The 22,944-nt window shown below is 37.7% G+C and overlaps 1 protein-coding gene across 2 annotated transcripts in view; it reads right to left on the bottom strand.

The window, feature by feature from the left end:
* Positions 1-22,944, bottom strand: part of pde4d (phosphodiesterase 4D, cAMP-specific) — a 210,727-nt gene that overhangs the window by 132,147 nt on the left and 55,636 nt on the right. Inside the window, exon 1 of one of the 2 annotated variants that reach the window (XM_032578258.1) lies at positions 22,435-22,733. The exons of the other annotated variant lie outside the window; for it this stretch is intronic. Coding sequence (XP_032434149.1) covers positions 22,435-22,733 — 299 coding nt within the window. Of the gene's footprint in view, positions 1-22,434; positions 22,734-22,944 lie in introns of those variants that run through there. 2 annotated transcript variants of the gene reach the window in all.

Raw genomic sequence — 22,944 nt, 5'->3', positions numbered from 1 at the left:
TATTATGTTGCCCTTCAGTAATAATTAGATTTAAATAGAGATGATGGGCACATCGACTACCTGATGCAATAATTCACACTACAGGTTTTTTGCTCCTATTTTTCCCCTTACGACAATCTTAGAACCTTGGTCTTTCTAAGATTGTGTGGTTTGTTACGGTAGATCATCGTTGCCGCTCCGATCTAAATCAGGGGTTTTCCCCGACTGGGAGCTTTAACGCAGCCTGTTGAATGTGACAGGTAGCCAATCAGAAAGGGGAAATTACGTCGGGGAATCCCAAACAGCTGACACGGCGCAACCCGAAGTCCAGCGGACATTGGAGATGATATGTGGAAACAACATTAATGTTTATTCAACATGCAAAGAATATAGAAATGACAAGGGGAGGAGTTGGCGCGAAATTGCTACCGCAGTTGATAAACCCGGTAACTTTTCAGCTGTTCTTCGTTAACGTGACGTAAATAGGTTATAATGATTTTCATTCAGTCAGGACTTTACGCTGACACTAGCCACATGCATTGCAGGGAGACTGTAGTAAAGCATTGATTAATGCCTGATTTTAAAATTAGTTAACTGAACTTGTGGCCATTATTTTGTGCCCATTGTTGGACACCACACGGCACGATCGAACCCGATCGAACAGTTATAGCTAGGATATAGCTGTCGGGTAATGTGTGGTCTGTCAGGTTTTGAAAATGGGCCGACAATCGGCCGACAGCTCTAAGATCGTGTAGTGTCCGCTAGGCTTTACACTAAGGAAATGAGGAAGGGAGGGTCAGTGGAGAGCACCGGAGTTGAGCCTTTTTTCATTCGGTGTCATTAACAGAAAGAGAAAAAGGCCGGAAGAGACGATAATGTCGATAATTAAAATGACGTTGATAGTTTTAATTTATCGTACGATTAATTGATTTACCGTTTATCGCGACATATTGTCGCGATATATATATATATCTATATATCTATATATATATATATATATATATATATATATATATATATATATATATATATACACACAGTGAACCCTCGTTTTTTGCGGGGGTTACGTTCCAAAAAGAACCCGCCATATGCAAAATCCGTGAAGTAGTAACCTTTATTTCTTTTTACAATTATTATACAATGAAATACTCCATAATACATTGAAATCAAAGAACAAAACCTTTTTACAGGCCCAAAGCATTTGTTTAACAAAGAAAAGTACTGTATAAACGTTTGTTGTTGTTTTTTTTTTACCTATAACTACTGTACTGTAAAATAATAATTTTAATCATCAATACGAACTGAAGGCTTCAAATTGCGGAGATCAGCACCGCCCCACAGCGACCAGAGTCATTGGATTAGAACGGGAGAAAATGAAAAATGACTATAAAAAAAAATACAAAGTACAGTAGGACAAATAGTGACTCGTGTATTTCACTGCTCTTCTGACTGAGCCGCTGCATCCTGACTCCGCTCTGTAGCGGGTTTTTCTTCTAAAGCCCGCGGTGCAGGTGTGTTTTTTCGAGAGAAGAACATAGTTATGGGTAGTTGTTGTCGCTCTTTTTTCTTCTGGCAAAAAGATTCTTGAAATTGGCAAGCTGGTTTACGTACGTGTACATATTAAACCGCAACGTTATTGACACACAGGTAGAGAAGAAGTGAGAGACTGTTTAGCCAATCAGAATGCAGAACACAATGCATGATGCAAATCCGTGACGCAGCGAGACCGTGAAAGGTGAACCGCGACATAGCGAGGGTTCACTGTATATATAAATATAATGCTTCTGCTCAAAGGGAGGTTAGGGGAGACTTTGAAAGCAAGAGCAAGAGATGGTGGGGAAAGAAAAGTTAACCGCTTAAGGAGAGATTAATAATGGCGTCTTCAGTAAAAGTATTTAACTGGACCAAAGACCCCAAACTCCTGCAACATAAGATGAAGGAAAATTTTACCCACATAAAGTAAAGGTATGCAAAAACAAAAAGAAAAACATAACCAACATATCCATCCATCCATTGTCTATGCCCGCTTATTGTCATCTGAGCATCTTTTAAACCCCATAGCCTACTTGAGTTGTTGCTGACCATGTTCATCATTTCATTACTACAACATACCCTTCATTTGATAGCTACTTCCAGCAAGATAATACACTTTGCTATGAAACTCAAATATTCTCAATCTGGTTATCTGAACATGGAAATTTGTTCCCTTTACTCCACCAGTCTCCACAGTCCCACATCTCAGTCCAACAGAGCACCGTTAGGTTGTAGAAAAATGGAGATTGGCATCATTTATGCGCAGCCGAAAAATCTGTAGCAATGTTGTTATCCAATTACATTTGTATGGACCAAAATCTCTGAAGAATAAATCCAGTACCGTATTGAATCAAGACAGTTCTTACGGTGAAAAATGGTTCAACTCAAATCCAACCCAAGACTTGCAATATGTACCTGATAAAATGGCCTATTTATACAGGGGGAAACATTTGTGTATGCAAGAATTTAGATCAATAAAACTTTGAAAACACAGCTGTGTAACAATTTGAATGTCATTCTTTCATCAAGAAACTAGTCTGAATAAATGTGAGGTCGCAAAGCTACAACAATCACTACAACGAAAGACAAATAGGATAGGGATAATCATTTTGCACACATGATTGAAAGCCAGACACTGAAAGGTGCTCTATTCATAGAAATAGCTACAGTAACAAAGGTGATAAGGAGTTACTACTTTAAGAAAGTAACTACATTTATCTCACCACCTTTAAAACCTTTAAATCCCTGCTAAATCAGCAGTCACAAGCCATGGTAGAAAGAAGACTCATTATCTGCATCATGCAACGTCCTTGTGATAAGGACACCGCCACAAACAGGCAAGGACAAAACTTGCAAAAAATGTGAGTGGAAGAACTCAAGTTTTTTACTCAAGTTAGCAATAATATATTTGTTCATGCAAATTACAAACAGACAACCCACACCGCTTGTCATAATCTGTTTCAACATAAGGGACAGACAACATAAAGTTACAGTCTTTCAGAGACTCGTTTCTGCTGATGCCAGAGGGCAAGAAAAGAAAGACGTACTGCCCCAATATGAAGGACAGTCTCATTAAACAGTGACTCAGGGGAAATAAGCTTGCTTGCATACCTCACCCAATATGGAGCAGAGCATGTGAAATGTTAGAAAACTGTGCTGCTCATCACCTTACAGCCATATTGTGGTGCAAGGAGAAGGAAATGTTGAGAATCATTCCCATTTTGGATTTTATGGCAAAGTTGTCATGTAATTTGATAGCAGGTGTAGAATTTATAACAATGGCTGGAATAAAAATGGATGCCCTTTCTCTGTAGTACAGGCTCTGCAGTTTGTAGCTAAAACAAAAGTTGACGTGTGATGAACAAAGTCGGATGTGAGAAGATAAATGAGTCAAGATACTGGTGAGAGTTCAGGGTTTTATGGTGTAGAGAACAAGTTGTGCAAACCCCAAGCTGAGCCATGTTATGCGTGTACACACTATTGAGGGATATTCTACATTAGCATTGGCATTTTAATAGAGTTGTGTTCCTTACGCTTTGTGATGCTGTTTGTTTACGTATGTTCTCTAACAAAAGTCTAAGGCCTTCATTGAACAGCTAGTTTTATATTGAGAATAACAAATTAATAGGCTGCGCTGGTTTACGTTTATGGATCTCATAATAAAGGAGGACAAATACAAAAGAATGCCATATTTTGCAGATTTTTATATGTAGAAGTAGCAATGAGTAATTCTCATTTCAGTTTGTGGTTGTAACATGACAAAAAATTAAAAACTCAAAAGGGTATAAATAGTTGCAAGACTGTGTACAGAACAGTTAAGCTTTCCGGAAGCTAAAGTTTTGTTAGCAAAGAAAAATAAGCAAATTGAAAACCAGCTACAGAAAATAATAATAGCACAAACCTTCTAATTACTAATCTCTTGGGGATTATTTCATTTTAATCCTTTGTTAATAAACATTTATGTGAACCTCTTTGACAGTTAAAAGCAGTGATGGAAGAAGTTGTGGTATTAGTTTGTCATCATGACATGGCTGTTGTATAATGTTCTCCTGTAACTTTTCCAACTTTGACTGATATGTCAGCTCATCTCAGTTGAGTGCTTTGGGAGTATCACCAAAACTGGGCTGATTTGTGCTGAACTGTTTGGAACAGTACATACTGTGTATTGTCAGTCTTCAGTTTGGTACACTCTGTCATCTCAACTTAAACTGCCAGGAAAGTCAGGAAGACTACAATTCAACAAGAGCTCCAATAATAGAGATTTTTAGAAAGGAAATCTTATCTACAACTCATTTTTTCCCACCCTGGATCAGGTTGTATATTGGTGCCTCGGGTGTTAAGATAGTAGTTAGTAATGCACATAAAACATTTGCATTTTTCAGAATAACTGAAATAATCCTATTTTGTGTATTTCTGTTGCTTTCTAGGTCTCGTTACTCTCAAAACTAAGTGAAACATTTGTTGCAGAGCATTAAACTCAGAGAGAAAGTACAGTAATATGTGCTGCTGTAAAGATGCAACCCCCAGTGCAGCTTAGGAATTAGGCACCACTTAATTTTAATGAGCCCCATCACCATCAGTCCTGATCCTTCAGAGTCAAAGGTCCTTCAGATGTGACTCTAGGCATGGTTTAGTGGTTAACCACATAAACAACTCTTAAAATATAGTTAAGGTCTCCAAACTAAAAAATCTGCATCATACCATTTTAACAGTTTAAGGTCCTTTTTGCGACATGCCAAAAAAAGGAATTAGTAAGCAGAGATTTCTACAGCTGTATGAAGGGTAGAGTGACATGGTGCAACCACTCTTCACCCGCTCCTGCACACCCAGAAATACTTTTTCATGCAAAAAGCACAAACATTCAAGGAGCAGAAACTAAAGAAGCCCCAACTGTTAATCTAATCTAGTCGGTAGGTGATTTTAAATGAAGGCATTAACATAATAATAAAAATAATTTTTCTTTGTGTTAGTTTTATACCATGAAATCCTTGTACCCATGATAATCATACAATGAGAATCCTATAGCAACCTCGTACTAAGCCATCAGTACAAGATCTATATGTAGGGGATAGTGCAAAAACATTCTCTCATAGTAATTATTAAGTTTAAGGAACAATTTTATTACTGAACTGTTTATAAAGATTCATTTAGCAGAGAATAAATAATTTGACACATTTTTTCTAAAATGTAAATAAAAATCAAAATGCAATCTGCGTTATTTTATTATTTTTTGAGAAATATAAATATGTATTTTAAGGATAAAGCACCACAAGCACAAGGTGTACTCTTGTTACATAAGAACTAGTTTATGGAGCTATTGGTAAAACAAGAAAATATAACAGGATGCATAAAAACAATACCAAAGTCTCACTTCTTTGGCAGATTGTCAGCATAGTCTAATCCTTCATGATCTATTACTTTCCTTATATCAGCCAACATTTCCCCAGTTCCTACTGTTGGGACTCTCCTAATAGGCATTTTTTTGTCCTATACATCCCACATAGTCTCTATAGAAATTACATCCAGAGAATTTTTAGGTCAAGTTAGCAATTGACACTATGTGTTGTGTTGCTCAAAGCACTCCTGCAGCATTTTAACAGTGTCTTAGAGAGCATCATGCAGCTGGAAGAAGCTTCTGTCATTTGGGAATTCCCGTTGGCAACCTTGATCAGCTACAATTTTCAGGTAAAAAATGGATGTCAAAATAAAGCACATATAGACAAAAGGTTTTCGCCCAACACATCACACATCTTCACTGACGAATTACTGTCCTTGCACAGTACATCTTGGGCTTTTTTAAAAAATGAGAAAATTATCCATTGCTATACGTTGATAGAATATTTTCATTTATCAAGGGTTCGATTTTAAGTATCATGCGCTGATAAAAGCGCATGATACTGAGAACTGCAGACCTAAAACATCCCATTACTGGATCAAAAGTGCAGAAGCAATGACCTAGGCATCTTGCCATTGCTGGCAAGATGAATAAATGTAATAACCAATATATTGCATTACTTTTGCAGTAATAATGATAGTTGCTTCTCTGTTTAAATTAAAAGCAACACAAGGTGGCCCAGGCATGACAAATTCCCATAATGGTTCACTTTTAGAAAAAGACAGCTTTGTCTCCTTTTTGAGGCATTACTCTTATCTTAAAACAGAGTGGAGCCTTGAGAAAAATGTACCATTCTAAAGCTAATGGTCAATATTTTTTTCTGCCGCTTCAAAAAAAGCATTCTCCACAGCAAATCAGCTCAAAGTAGGCCACAAGCACTGAAATTATAAATTTATAAACCATTCCCATTAGGCCTCAAAGTTTTAAAAAAGTATGCCCTGAAAATGTGAGCACCTACTTAACAGAGATGGAAACTACTCTATGCAAGTGTGTTTCCATTTTGCCAACTCTCTGCAAATATCCTTCTTAGTGCACGTTCTTCCCTATCCTCCAAGCATCCTCATGAGATCTCATCAAGAAATTAATGCACCCCTCAACTCAAGGTGGCTATGGTAACCATTCCCTAAATGAGCAAGGTGACCTTCTGTGAATTCATTTAGGGGAATTCCAACAGATTATGATTCCCCTGTAACTTGACATAGCTACATAATTTTTTTACTAATGAATCTATTTTAACATAATATCAGCCCCCTTCTGTAAACAGCACATCAGCAGTACAAGTCAAGGTCTGGAGTTCCTGGAGGGAAACTACTGTCAGTAATTTATCTAATGGTTACTTCCAGGCTGGGGCGATTTCTACACTTTTCCCCCCCATCAAGACATCTTCAATTCTATGAGATTGACAGATGGGGAATCATGTTCTAGACATTTTTGAAGGCGGTTGATGGTGTATTGTCAAGTGTCACAATCTGTGAAGGGGGAAAGCTTCAATCTCAGACATTTGGGGTTTTTAGGCAGTCCGCAGGAAAGAAACTGACATTTGCCATTGGTGGCAAATGTCTATCTTCAGAGTTATACTTAGTAAGGAGATACAGTGTCATTATGTCACATTTACTTTAGCACATACCCAACACACCAACTGCATAATGTGAAACATAAAAGTACAAACAATAGCATAATTTTCACTTGTAGTACTCAATTCATTGAAGCTTAAAGATCCTGGAACTCAACAGCAAAACATCTTGTGCAAAGACACTGTCCATAATTATTGAAGTCATGTTAAAATAATGAAGAAAAAAAACAAACTTTAAAGCTACAATTTCATTTGCCAACTTTATGATGCAGTGCAGCAAAGTGTCATGAGTGTACTTAAGAGATCCCAGCCCCTAAATCTGACAACCCAGCTCCTCACAATTTTTCATACCCCCTAAAAAAGACCTTCAATCTTACCAGAGTTGCTCCATCACCAACCACATTGTCAACTTCAAGCCATGTATGGACTGATTAAAATAGACAGATGAATCAGACACATATATGTCTCAAATGATTCCTTGACAAACCTGGTTACAATTCTCAAGGTAGAATCTCTGGCTCTGTGCTTTCTTTTAACCTTAGATTGCTCAGCAGTCATCATTTTTACCTTGTTACATGTTTCATAGGTGGTATCGCATTCACACAACATGGTTCTTTTTATTTTGAATGTGATGGAGGAAGGAAACGAAGGGGCTAGCGTTACAAGAAGAATATTGCAGATGGTGCATTTCTGATTGTTAAAATGGCAAAACCTGCAGACATAATCAATTCCTGCTGTTAAAAGTAAAGAAATCCAATGCTGTGAATAGTCAAACAGAAACTCATTTGAGGACATGGAAAAAAATTAAATGAGGATCTGCAATAACGAGCAGCATGGGAGGTAGAGTGACCACCCCATATAGTGGCAATTAGTTCAAAATGCAGTCATCCATTCAATTCCCAACTCTGAGACCTTTGTTTGCTTTCCCCCTGTCTCTCTCTACCCATTTCCAATGAGATCTCCTGCAAATAAAGGCCACTAGTGCCAGAAAGACACTTCTTACAAAAAATAGATAACTTGATTTGTATATATAACAAAAATGTCCTTTGTTGCTGCAACATCTGGACTGTAAATGTCAAAAGTTGACTTTTGTTTGGTTTCATTTCCAACATCACTTCAGGTCTCTCTCTCTCTTACTATAAACCAGATCAACCAACCAAATTCGGATGTCCCTTGCAGGTCACATTCAATTTTATTGTCTCTGATGATGATGATAAAGTCTAGAAAAAGGCAGTGATACAATATGAATAGATTAACTAACGGCAGAGTGGCAGTATCCATCAAGACCAATTCTTCATTCACTCATTACAATAGATGAAATCTATTTCCTGTTAATAAGACTATAAAGCTATGCCAATATATTAGTCAGTCATATCTCCATTGTGACATGAATCTTACTCATCAGTTATAATATTTAACTGCTTCTCCAACAGAGAAACCCTTTTGAAATTAACACTTCCCTTTGGTTTGAAGGGTTAATAAAAAGGGAAATTGAAACCTTTACAGAAAGCATGACTTAGTCATTTTGAATTCAAGTATTTAAGTTCATCACATTTACCACAAAAACTTCAGCAACTTAGTTTTCTTTATATAGCTCATGGTAATGTTTTTGTATCTGTAGCGCCCCAGCAGAGAAAAAATTAGAAACAGTATTTCTTCTTTTTTTTCAGTAAATTCCAACATTTGCTTTTAATAAAAAGAATTAGAGAATGTGATTGCTACCTCAAAAATTCAACAGTAGTTTACAAGTGGCCATGTGTTTTCTGCATTTTTGTGTCTGTCGTTTTGCGTAATTTGGGGATTTTTGAGATAACCTCTAGCCCTCACTTTGACATTGAAAAAGGCAAGGAAGAGGCCACATTCATTTCACCACACACATGACAGCATATACACATGATTTAAGACCACTTTACAAACATGCAGAAGGCTAAGAGCTATTCACCCCTGACCTGTGGTCCGTAGCTAAAGTATCTCTCTGCTTGCTGCCTTATAATTAGCAAAACTGCTGGCAGTGTTAAAATGGTGCATGCATCCAAAGTCAATCAATTTTAGCTGTCTGGAAATAAAAACAGTTCTCTGGGTAAATACCTAAAACACACATTTTAGCCTCAGCAGATGCATTCACTCCAACAATCTTTGACAAAGTTTGCATAACTGAGTTCCAATCTTGCTGTAATTTTGGATACTCCCATACACAGTGAAAAGGAGCACAAAACCACGGAACATTGAATACGACGGAAATAAACTTTTTTCATTCAGGATCTTTCAGCAGAGACTATCCGACAGTGAACCGAGTTCGACATCAGGGATGCATTCGCTGAAAAAGAATGTTCCGCGGGTTTCAATATATTCCATGAAAAATAAGGATCCTCCACAATGGGAAGATACAACTGTTTTCATATCCTAAGGAAGCCGGGGATTTCCTCCGCACACACGCTGGACAGGACTGACTGTACGGATGAGGATGGCTCTGTGCTGGTTCGTTTTTGGAGGTGCCAGGGTGCGGTAGGCCCTCTCAATGGTGAAAGATCTATCGATCTCCAGCCAGCGCAGCAGCATCTCCTGTATAAACTCCAGCAACCGCCGCTGACCCTCAGCGCTCTCGTGGAGGCCAAAAAGGCGTGGGTTCTCCCTTCAGCCTCGATTCTCCAGTTCGTCAGTCATAGCTTCCAAGTAGGATATTCGCTTCAGAGTTTTGGTAAGATTAGCCGTACTAGTTTCTAAAAGTTCATCAGCTGACATGATTCTGTTTTCAGCTTCCTCCAAGTCTAGAAGCATTTGCAGCAACATTTTCTTCACCTCCACTATGTTTTTCTCCAAAGAGGCGATTGACTTCATCATTTCACCCATACGGTTATCTATGCTGTCCAGTTTGTTTCCAAATCCACCGAACTCTGAATGCAACGACTGAAGTTCAGCTAGCACCGCGCGAAGGTCACACATGCCATCAGTGCTAGCGGTCCCCTCTTTGTCTTGATATGTTACTGAAATATCAGCTTTAGCTGGTTTTTGGGAACCGCGTTTTCGTGTGAAAATATCAGTCCTTGAGTTTGGTCGATTTTGACATTTTTGGATCCAGTTTACGTTTATAATCCTGAGTTTTTCCAAAGTTTTGAAGCAGGTCACACGGAGCATCCACTTTAAGCTACCATCTTGGCTCGTGGTTCCACAGCGCCCCCCTTAGAAACAGTATTGAGTAAGGTCTATTAACTTCACAGAATAGTATGTTAGCATAACTTTGGCCTGCCACAGTCAAATTTATCAATTTATCAATTCATATATGAGCTGCTTGAATCCAGTCAATTTGATGAAGTAGTTATCCTGTAAGTCCCTGAATGAGAAACAAAAAAAATAATTTTTGGAGTATCCCTTTGATTGCCTCAATGCAATAACGTTTAATTCTAAACTGCAAATAAAAAGCTGCATTGGTTATTGACATTAAAGTAATTAATGTAGAGTAAAACAGATACTAATATGACTGAAAAATTCAGAATGAAGAAAGAAGATTTTCCATAATTCTTATACATAATGTTATATTCCATTTGTCCCACTGAACCTCAACATTACTGATGCACAATGAATTATGCATGCACTATGAGATTAGCTATTCACCTCCCACCCAGCCGACCACATCCATACACACACACATGACATCCACACACACAAACACACATCTCAATGAAAGTATCCAACATGCAAATTAAAGATGACCCTGTTTCTTTTGGGGAGTATACTGTACACCACAGAAGATTTGGCATAACTGCTGGCAATGGCTGGCATTCAGTTATGTATAATTCTGCCAACATGATTATCTTCAAGTGAGATTTATTCCGTAATTAGATTTTTTTTTATTCAATGTTGCTTTTAAAGCACTAAAGCTTCATAATTAACAATTGTTAAATAATTGTTCCCACATAGCCATAATGAGCTGTGTGATGTAAAGCTGGACAATATAGTGGACAACGCAGGATATCAACCAGGGCCTAGAAACCTTAAGATTTATAACTAAAATCAACAGATCCCAAAAGTTTGCACCATACATACAGTACACCAGCAAAGTATTTAGTTAATTGTTAACAGGTTCTGTATTATGGTTTCAGTCAGCAAAGAGAAGTATTTATACAGTGATTAAATGATTTATTCATCCTTCCATCCATCTTATTCTATCTCACTTTAGTCAAAAGATTATACACAGATAAGATCATCTTTTCAGTCTACCACATTACTCTGTAGGAAACATGCAGATAATCTTCAGAGTGGAAGATGTCAATGATGGAAGATGATGCAAAGTTAGCCTTTTTGAGTTAGATGTTTAAAAAATTTGTCAGGGAAGTACATTAAACTGTACTTTCTCTGACACGGCAAGACATCTGCAGTTTAAGTCAGGCTATGAGAGACCAAGACAGTAAAACATTTGGTGGATAACAGGAAGGCTGAGTAAAATACAGTATAGGTATCAACATTTGGAGGTTTCAACCAATGTCTGTCATGGCTCAAGCTTAATTTAGAAATATCCGTTTTTTCTTGAGTCTCAAAGTAATATAGATTACATTGAAAATTTTAATTCTCTATGATATACACAGAAATGCCCTTCTGTAATACTAGCAATACCCACAAACTGTGTTAATATCTAATAGCGTATGCTTAAGCCAGTTTAAAATGACAACTTACCAGGTCGCAAGGCATTGTGGTTGGCCAGGCACAACATTAAAGTAGAGATATACTGTACAGTGTTAACAAAAACAAACTAACAATGGAATCATTTGGTCTACGTTTTGAAATAATAGTAAAATCCCCTAGCAGCTGCTCTCACACAGCAGTGTAAAGTAACCTTTACTCCAAATACAAATTATTTACTGCAGATGCCAAAAAGGCAAGATTTATTTTTTTTTTAATTAATTTATTTTTATAATGTAGCCCTCAAAGAGACGCTTGAGTCAACTGTAATCGGTATCAAAGCTTAATAAAAAATAAAAGATAAAAATTCAGTCAGATCTGTTCATTTGCAACTGAAGCACTTCTTTAGCCCTCTGGTTTGTTTTTGAAAGCTGCATCTATGCATTTCTGCTCACTGTTTTCAATAATCTTTAGCCAGTCTTAATTCATGAAAGGTTTTGCATCATCACTGCCTGCAGTCTACCAGCACTCAACCATCTACTGAATGTTGTTAGAAATAATAAACCTCAATATTTACAAAAGAGATCAGCAAGAGCATAACAGGCTGTCAGACAATGGTTCGAAGAGGGAGATTAATTCAGCAAAACAGAGTCCCAGATGTGTGGGTCCACTTTCCTCCCATCTTTCTTATATCCTTCAAAATCAGTCCACTAGTACTAAAAGCATCAAAACAAAAGAATATACGAGTAATAACAGGGTTTGCAAATGCAAAATTGATTTGGTTCTGAAAAAATGTTTTGATGTAAAAATAGTAACAATAATGCTTGGTGAAATATAAAAGCAGTTGTGAAAAATGAGGCCAATTTATTTGGCTTTGTTAACATATAAGCAAAACTTAACAGAAACAGATGTTCAGGAGATGAGCATCCACTGCAGGGCTGTTTTCATGACCAGAGAGGGCCAGTTGACATGAGTGTGTATGGCAGTGTTTGAAATGAGAAGAGACAGATATGACAGGAGACATGAGGCCCTCAGCAGGAAAGCATTCAGCAGAAATGCTTTCTGCAGAATTTCTGAATTCTACCTAGAGATTCGTAGAGACGAGGAATCTCTAGGTATAAACGTGTGAGATCAGAAGGAAATGAAGAAAAATAGCTTGAAAGAGAATATGTTAATGGGGAATAACTCTGTTGGTATGGGGTGATGTGCATCAACCAGTTATTTGCAAGTATGAGTCAATAAATCAAGAAATGAAAAAAATGCATCAGGGGAGCAAAATGATTAAAAGAGAGGGAGAAAGAGAGACAGAGCAATTTGTTGGTGGGGGAAAAAAGGAAGAATTAAAAGCTGAACAAATATTTAAAAGCTGAGGTAATTATATTACAGATTACTCACGATGCATAAAGTGTGAAGCTGTTTACAGCTGACCACCTTTTCATCCTTCATTACACTTTAATATAAAACTCTCCTATTGTACAAAAACCTTCGCACTTGCTCTGAGGCTAGTTATTGCATGTTTATGCCATTTAGCTAATATGTAAAGTAAGGTCACTAAATTATTCCAACCACTGATTTAGATTATATGCTTTAAACGCACCATTAATTGATGTGAGTGATTAAATCACTTCTAGTGAGTTCTACTTTAATGGCACTGAAAGAGCCAGACAGAGCAAGACTATTCTCAGTTCTCAGCATCTTTATTACAAATATCTAAAGACGTACAATATTAAAACAAGTTGACTGATTATGAAAAATTTACCCTTTATAGTTTGATCGGCCTTCAATGGTGACCAGCCATTTGAAATCTAAACATTTTTTTAATTTCTTAATGTACACTTCACACAAAAGCATTACCACTTCACACAAGAAAACAAAAAAAGACAAACATTCAGCTATTTACATCCCAACCAGCTATTTGAATCCCATTATTCTGTCTTCATCCTAAAGACAGAATCATATTAATACATAAACCCTGGAATCTTAGGGCTAATTGTCATCAATTGTTGTTGTTTTGGATGATTACTGATTGAATAAGCCAATGTAAGTTGCTTATGTTCAGTTTGAAATACTGTTTCTATGAAGGCTGTTGCACTTTATTACATGACATAATGCTTAAAAACTCAATTACATTGTGTTCATTTGACAATCTCTCTTACTGTAAGACTTCTGAATGAAGAGATCATGTTGAACTTTTTTTCTAATCAGAATGGGGAGTAAGAGCTGGGTTGTACTGAAACCACTCAGTGGTGAAGGAGGGTGAGAGAACATGTTTTGCAAATTTCTACCACATAAATCACCACAAAGACAAATCTGAATCAGTCAAAATCAGTATCAGAAGGTTCAAGCCTCACAAAAACTAGATTAGCTACAAAATCAGAAATGGTGCATCTCATTCAGATATCCTGACAAAAATATAAGTCTTATCGGTCTCAAAGCAATTAGCAGACCTCACAACAGACCAGTTGCCCACTCAGCTCCAGTCTTTATCGCCCTGTTGAGTGTAATATGATCAGAGCATCACAGCCAGCCAAGAGCTAAGGGAATTACCCGGCATCAAGAGGGTAGTCTACAAAGCCTTTGGCTCACAGCCGCTTACAAGAAAGGCTGTCCTTCAAAAATGGTTTTCATGCATTTTATTAGCCCAACAGATGACCAGTGAGAGAGAGAGCGCGCCAGGAGAGAGCTATGAAAAGCAAATGCCTGTTCCTGCTGGTAAAAATGTCCTCTCTGCTTCACATACACTGTCGGAGTTGTGAGATTTCACCATTTCTGCACAGTTTCTCTCTTCTAACACACAATAATGTTTCCCCAGAGCCTGTTACACAGTAGATTGTGTTAGGTGCTGGACATTGTGTAGTTTTGACATTTAATGGATTTGTTCCCCAGCCAGAATTCACCTGCTCCATCCATCAGCACAGCTATAAACGGTTGCTGTATGAATTAAACATTAATTTTCCTAGTTGTTGACCCTGATTTCAGATTTATTTGGTTTGGTAAAAGATGACAGCTCTTTAGTGAGCAGCCACACTTTTCCAGTCATGCAAAGTAGGTTTGTTTCACATTTATGCAGATTTGCATGGACATATTAATTGTTTATTAAATAAAACATGTTGTGCATGACCTCTTTCACTGACTGAAAAGAAGCCAATTAATATGGCACCTTTTTAACACTGAAACTGCTGGAAAATGAACAAAATTTGTTTCAATTACTGCTTCACAAACATGTATCATAAGCAACTTGCCCATTAAATAAAAGCACAAGAGTTCAAGCTAAAGCTGTGGAGTCAGTTTTTCAACACACAGTTTATTGATCAAATGTGTTCAAGTTTAAGAGATGATAAAAAGCCTCCAAGTACCAAAGAAATTGTGAACAACCACTCGACTTGTAACACCTTAGATGTCAACCAGGAGTGAAGTATTGATGTAACATCTAACCCAGAAAAATAAGTGGATGACATGTGCTATTTCTAGGTCAGGCATGTGTCACTCAAGCTGGTTGCGCTCCATTTGAAAGAAACCATCTAGACTGTAACTGACCATGGGAAAAAAAAAAATCAGCTCCCCCATCAGTAACTGTTATATCAGTGAAACCAAAAACCCCTCATGATGACATAGCCTAATATAAATGCAGATTAATAATCACAGTTAAACTGCAGCCATTTCCAGTCAGGTTAGCTGAAGAAAACCAAGTGAAGCTTTCCAATGGCTGTTTTTGTGTTGAAATCAATATCAAGGAGTAGAACACACCCCAATTTGCAGTAAGCGAGGGAAGAAAGCAACAACAGCATTTCTTAGACAGCCATTCAGAGAAGTAAGAGCGCAAATGGGAACATTATTGGTAGATTATTTCACTCTTTCATTTTGCAAGCTAAATGGTGAGAAGTTTTTCATCTAGCCTTAATGCTGTGGTTATTGTTTACTGTATCAGGAGGTCTTTCCATCTTACGTTTGTGTTAATTTCTGTCTAAGCATATAAGGAACAATACAACAGCTTAATTAAAGGAAAAGAGTCACATGTTACCATCCTAGAATATAAAAGTAGGACATGCATTTGGTATGTGTTGTGTATATCGTATCTATATTTGGGTCACATATGCACAATAGTTGCTGACTTTTCTTCAATGTCAGACTTGTTCACGTTCTGTGCTGTCCTAAACAAATTTCTGAGACCTTTCACTAACACAAGCCAAACCTTCAGGTGATCCACAAATCCATCATTTGCTCAGAGATTACATGCAGCTCAAACTGTAATATTAAATAACAAGAGCACAAATGTCAGTCTACACTGTGTTTAAATAATAGCAGTCAATGTTCAATGACAAGCTGTGTGTTAGATGTATACTAATTATGCCATTCTATATGCACAATGAAATTTCTAATGAGAATGACTACAATCAGTAATTTAGAAAACTAATTCAATTTCTTTTAATAATTGAGTATCAGTCAGGGAAACTTCAGCCATGGATCAAAGGAAACAAGGTACCAGGCCTGAAATAGTTTCTAAAAGTTCCAAATTGCAAAAGTTACAAAGATCTCTCAAGAACTTTCACTCACTCTCATAATGGCATGCTGTTCAGGTATTCACCGTTTCAGGGATGAAGGTACTGTGTTTATTATTCATGTTTCCATTTATACCAAGACAGCTGATAAAATATGGGAGATTTTAAGAAATCAATTAAAAAAAGAAAATAAGTCTAGAAAGTCACAAATATGAAACAAAATAAACTACACAGCAAGTCGAATTAGCTTAAGCACAATAGCAAAATATGAGCATGTAATTTTGCAGACAGATGCACTTCTGATACTTGAAATGTTGTTAGCCTTGGACAAAATCAATTTTCACAACTAAAGCAAAAAAGAGGTGCAGTGTCCCGAATCATTATGCAGACACTGGAGTACAGGCGTGAGTTAGACAAATTTCACACAAGGACCTGTAACAATGTTCCCCACAGACTGAACAGTTCAGTGGCTCTCAGCATTTGTATGAGCCTGATTTTTCACAATGTCGAAGAGGAAATGGTGACTGCTAGGAATGCTGACACATTCTCACAAAGAAATCACAGCATCTTAGAATATATACGTGTGAGGACCCTCTATATATCCCAGCTATATATCCCAGCTAATTTGGTTTTAAAGAAATATTTTCAAAAGAGCCATTTAAAATTATCAATAGACATACTGCTGCACTCAAAGATAAACTAAAAGTTTGGGGTTATTTTCTTACCTGCCAGGAAAAAAAAAACATAAACTACTAACAATAAACAAAACTTGCTGCTAACGACATATTGACAAATCACCTTTGGACAAAGGCATGAAGACTGTACGGTGACTGACCGGGGGATATGTACATGCGTACGAGTGTGAGAAGCTCATGCACAAAAGGGGGCTAGACAGCTCTGATTGTAGATTTAAGCAGAAGAGTTTAAGATTGGCAACACCTGGTGTAGCACCGTGCTGCTCAAATAGTCAAAGAAATACACAACTGACTTGACATTACATGTAATTGCTGCTCTGAAACTTAGTTGGTGTATGATGAGCTGTGAAAGTTAAGTTATTAGATGCTTAAAGTCACATCAATTTAAGATGTCATTTGTTTTGCACAATTTAAAAATTAAGCAAATGCTTATGTCGACAGTGGGTGAACAGCATGCACATAAGATTCAAAATGACTTATTTTATAAATTACATCTGCCATTCTGACAAGGATAAAGCTGTCAGTGGTACATTGCTGGTCTAACACAAAATGGCTAATGAAATTCCAAAAAGTTGCTTCTGTGATACATGTGGAATAAATGCCCATCTGGGTATACAACAGAAATCATGAGGTGGTTTATCTAAAGATAAATTGTGGTTGTTATGGGACAAAATTTGAAAAAGTCCAAGGGGTATAAATTCTTTTATCAAGGCATTGTCATCTTGCACTAACATCCTCCACATTATTTATTCAGAAGAAAAGGAAAGAACAATCAAACCTTTACTTAGTGAGGTGTTTTTACACTCCTGTTATGATGCGACTTCAAGTTGGCTCTTTGATCTGAGAAAATGTTTGCTTTAGTACCAGCACTGGTTAAGCGCTGGAACCTGTTCCCTGGAAAAATCCTACATAAGCACAAATAAAAAATCTTACAGAATGCAGAAATACTATAATAATTAGCTTCCTTGTCTTAAATTCTTTAGTTCTCTGGCAGAAAACCTCACAAAGTATGAAAATAATAGCTCTTAAGCTCATTACCCAGGCTACATAATGTTTGCTGATGAGCTGAACTAATGGAAAGTTTATGACCGCAATGGGTTCATTAGACCTTTTGAACTTGCTTCACTCCAAGTGCCGCCATACAATGTATCAGAACTGCAGTGCTGCAGAAGCCTGTGCACTATGTCTGTGATTAAGGCAGTGACTACAGATATTTATAGCTTTGTACCCAATAGCAGTTCCTGCCTCGCTCATGAACACCCTAGGGATCTAATGACATAGCCAGGGGTTATTCTTCGTACTGGTTAAAAGCTTCACTCTGCAAATGCCATTCAGAGTAGGAGGACTGGCTGAAGTGAAAAAAAAGAAAATTCAGAGGCTGATAAGTACAGTACAGACTCAGAGAGTGGCGGAGTGAATTCCAATCTTTATGTAAAGGGATACAAATATCCAAATACAGTAAACGTTATCCATCACCTCTTCTCCTTTTAGATGCTTACATCATTTTTGTTTTGATATTTTGCCTCCCACTGAATCACCCCATCTTGAGATGCGACTGGACAAAAAGGAAAGCAACCATAATCTTCCTCCTCACTGACATCTCCAAAGATAATGAAACCCCCTGCAGCTTACCCATGGCAGGAGCACTCAAGTAGCAGGACAGGAATGGGAGAGATGCCACCTTCAAATCAAATGATGATCCAGATTTTAAGCTGAGATCTCACAGGAAGCCTGGAGCAGAAGCGTGGCCCGACTGTGACTGCAACATGTCAGTCCTTAGACCTCAGGACTGCCGATCTTTGCACCACACCAGCTACTTCACCGGCAACAACACAAGTACCTTCCGGGCAAAAATTAACTGTCTCTCCCTATAGGTTAAGCAAATATCAACAGCATGTGCTAAACAAGTAGCTGGCACTTCTCATTAGCTCTCTACCAGGGTCCAGCCTCAGAAGTTGTTTGTATCTGCCTGTTATAATCAGCGTATTTGTCTTGTTAGGATGACTTGAAGCTATAACTCGATTGCAGAGGCTTGCATGTGAAGACGTGTGACCTTCTGATGTCTTTTTAATTGCAGCAGTCGGTCAGAAACTGGATTTTAATGTAAACAACACATGCATCACACACCAGCAGTGTGTAGGTTTAGGAATAAGGATTTCAAGCCCTTTAAGGAAGAGAAAGAAGCTTCATTTCTCTTATAAACAAAGTCTTGTTTTTGTGTTCTGTTTTTAATGGCAGCATTTAAACATTTAAACAAAATGTGTGTTTTATGTTAATATTTGCACTTACTGGCCATTTTTTAAGACAAATAATAAATAATCCAATAATATCGGAGTAATTTTATTTATTTAGGTCTGGTGAAGATGACTCGTAGAAGGATTGAAATAGGGAAGAAAGAATGGGTTCCATTTAGCTCTTGTCTTAGACAAGAGCTAAATGGAACCCATTAACTGTCACCCTCTAAATGCTTACATGTAAGTCAATGGGTCCATAAGGAGGCCAATGTCATAACAAACGTTTACGGGGTTAAACATAGCATGGTTGTTGGTGACAGATAGGCTGGTCTGAGTCTTTTAAAAACTGCTGATCAACTGTGAACTGGTTCCAGGGTTTTTCCACAAATGTTTTTTTTGTTTGTTTTTTCAGAGAAAAGACTAAACAAGAAAAAACATCTAGTGAGCATCAGTTTGTGGGCAAACAATGTCCTGTTGTTGCAGACTAGTTTTAAATGATAGAAAGGCAACTGTAGCTCAAATAAACTTCCTGTTACAACCAAGGTATGCAAAACACCCTCTCCAAACCTCCATCATTTAACACTTAGAAACTGTTTGACTACAGCAGAGGAAGATCACATCATGTCAATCCTAAGAAAACAGAGACGACAATTTACACAGACACCAAAGTTGGACAAGAGCTAAGTGGAAATGTTTTTCCTGGTCCAATGAATCTTTAGCAGCACCATTTAGACTGTCGGGTACCCACACATTATGTGTCACCTCTTTCCCATAACTGCCAGTTGAAATCTTCCTTTACTTACCCCTACTGTTTGATTTTCCTCATAATTTTATGATTGTTCTATGCTGCGTACTTATGTATTTACATTTCTATGTGTTCACATGTTTATGTACCATTTCTTTAAAGGACCTTTGGCAAGGTCATGTTGGTAAATGAGAACTGGCTCGCCAACAGCTTACCTAGTAATGTAAAGTTTGTGGCAGTACTAGAACTAATGAAAGATAAACACCTAACTGATGCACATAAAACAACTAATTAAATGTCTGTTTTAACAGCGAAGAAAGATGTGGTACACGGGGCCCAAGGTTTGAATTTAGCCTGGTCTTAGTACTGGAGAGCAATGTGTGCCTGTTACACAATTAGCGTCCTGTGTGAAATCTGATTTGTTTGGGTTAATCTAATTGAAGCCTAATTTACCTCGTGAAGCAAATGTGAATGTTGTTTCAGTGATCCACACTGCAGATGAACTGCATTCCTTATTTTAGAAATATCTGAATCAATTTTAAGATCACATGGGTGTTTTTAGTTCAGCACACCAATTTGCGCTTCCACCCTGTGTCCCAGGCGTCCGCTCCCTGTGTAGCTGTTCTGCCTCTGTGACAGTAGATGTTTTGTCTGACAGCCAGAGATGCAAGAGGAGCCAGCGACACGCTTCCTATAGCTGACTTCCAAGGTGACTGGACCGGCGGGCAGGCATCACTCATCGAAACCTGCATTTATGGAAGAAAGAGCAACCGCAGGAAGCGGCGAGTCCATCTGACACAAACTTCCATCAGTAGTGTTCACTTCAGCCAATGAGCTTGAGGTGACCTTCTCAGATTTCATTACATTTGGTCTTTTTTTTCTCCCTCCTTTCTCTCCCACTCTTCCTTCTTTCCCAGAACAAGTGAGTAATTAGAGCAGAAAATTTTTCCCCACACACCCAGGCTGTCTTTTGTGTCAGCCTGTATATGCAGACAGTTTCACTATAACAGCTGTAACTGCACGGAAAGACCCAGCATATGTTATAGGTGTGCTGTTCTAATCCATACTGTCATATATAGTCAGTGTGCCCTCTCAGGAGAGGTTGTGGTCATTGCGTAATTAAGGAAGCAATAACGCCTCTCTTTATAGCGCATAGTGGCAGCCAAGGGACTAAGTAACATTTGGCTGCATAGAGATACTAAACCTAAGTCAATCGCACAACACATTTTAACATCATTATTTTTACAGAGAAAGGTGACAAAATGTGATGGGTTCAGGTGCCAGCCCATTTTAATCTTTCCTCTGACCTTTTACTTTTCAAAGCCAGACAATTACTCCAACCGGTCTTTATGTCACTCCAGAAGAAAAAACAAGAGAGAGGCATCATTAAATGAACCAAAGATATTTATTGATGTCTTTGGTTCATTTGAGATCAGTAAGTAAATTGATTTGAGATCTGTAAGTAAATTGCTAAATATATATAGTTTTTTCACCCCCTGTTTTTGAACTCCAATTATTTTGTTTGTGAACATACTTGCCAACACTATGTGCTCTGATGTACTTTTTTATTAAAATAAAAATGAGATGATGATCCGAGATAGAGATGCCTCAATCAAGCTTCTTCTTGGCTGATACTTAACTGTAGCTTTCTTTACAGTTTGCCTGTTGGTTCATATTTTGACAAGTTCATTTCTTTTCTTAAGGACTAACATAAAGAGGAAAAGCTGCTGCAGCTTCTTTCATGAGAAAAAGGTTGGAGGACCATCTATTTTTTGTGTGTACTATGATGGATGTAAAAGAAACATGCGCTTCAAAGTACATGCTATTGATTGGTTGGTTTTATGGACCAAAAATTGTCATCATTTTTTAGAGGGAACTAATTTCCAGTATTTAAAGTGCATGTATAAAACTATCCACAATGCATTTAATTTTGTAAGCTATAATGTTGTAGTCATTAAGAAATAAAATCTAAATCAGTCAAAATTTGAATCATTAGTTGAGTCTTCCAAAATAAAAAACATTTAAAAAAATCTGAAATAGGTATCAGTCAGTGACCAGTCAGTGCAAGATTCTCAAAGAAAATCTATTCAATTTCAACATTCCCTTGTTTAAGACTCTGAATCTTTACAGGGACAAAAGTCTGAGAACACATCTACATATAAGGTTGTTATAATTCTTAATTAATTATGTATGTTTTCTTATTATAATCCAATCCTCATAAGGCTGACACGTTTTGCCTGACCTAAATCAAACGGCCAGCTAAGCATTTGAAAGCTTCAATGCTTAGAATACTTCAAAAGGGAGATGAGCTTAATTTATAATCATTTTAATTGGGTTTGGTTTGATAATACTGTACCAGTTTATTTATTTTTTTGCATTATTCCTTATGCTATCGACCGAACTGCATGTGACATTTACTAGTTTAACCTTTGTCCCTGCGTCCTCATCAAGGATTTGCAAATATTTTTTGCTTAGTGCATTTAAAAAAGTCATGTAAAACTAAGGGTGCGTAAAAAGAAACAAAGCCAAACCTAATCCTCTAAAAGTTGCTACTAAATACAAGCGCATCATTTTAGGTCCACAACGCCCATCTCCACCGCCGGAGATTAAAGAGAAACAAGCTGAGGAAAAGCTGTTTCCTCTTTTGTTGTTGTTGCTCCTTACCGTCGAAGACCTTGAAAGGAGGACGGCCACGACATCCTGGATTTCTTCAGCCCGGGTCGGTGCCCTGTGTCCACGGCATAAGTCCGGTCCATGTTCCTCGCGCTGAGGTACCGCTCGGTGTCCGAAAAGCCTCTTTGTCTCACGCGGTCGTTCTTGCGCACTGCCAGCGCGTGGCGGAGCGGAGAGAGCGACGCCTGGTTCTGCTGCCTCCACAGATGTTTGGGCGCCTTTGCACTCACGCCTGCTCCGCCGGCGGCAACCAAAGGAGCCGTCCCCACCGTCCCGCAAGCAGGTTCCATCCTCCCTGATCCCGTTGGTTTAAAAAAAAAAAAAATCTATCTATATATTTTTTCAAGTTAAAATAAACACTTTCTAAACATGAAATCGGAAGAAGTAAAATAATATTGTGAGAGATTTCCTCAGGTCAGGTTTTTCTCCCTTTTATTAAAAAAGGACATAGAAGCCGCAAAGTAAAAACAATGTTCCTCGGTTTCACGTCCAGTATGTTTT

The sequence above is a fragment of the Xiphophorus hellerii genome, chromosome 12 (genome assembly GCF_003331165.1).
Source record: "Xiphophorus hellerii strain 12219 chromosome 12, Xiphophorus_hellerii-4.1, whole genome shotgun sequence".
NCBI classification, from domain to species: Eukaryota; Metazoa; Chordata; class Actinopteri; order Cyprinodontiformes; family Poeciliidae; genus Xiphophorus; species Xiphophorus hellerii.
Note: the sequence above shows the minus strand (reverse complement) of the source record. Positions and strands in the feature narration are given on the sequence as shown.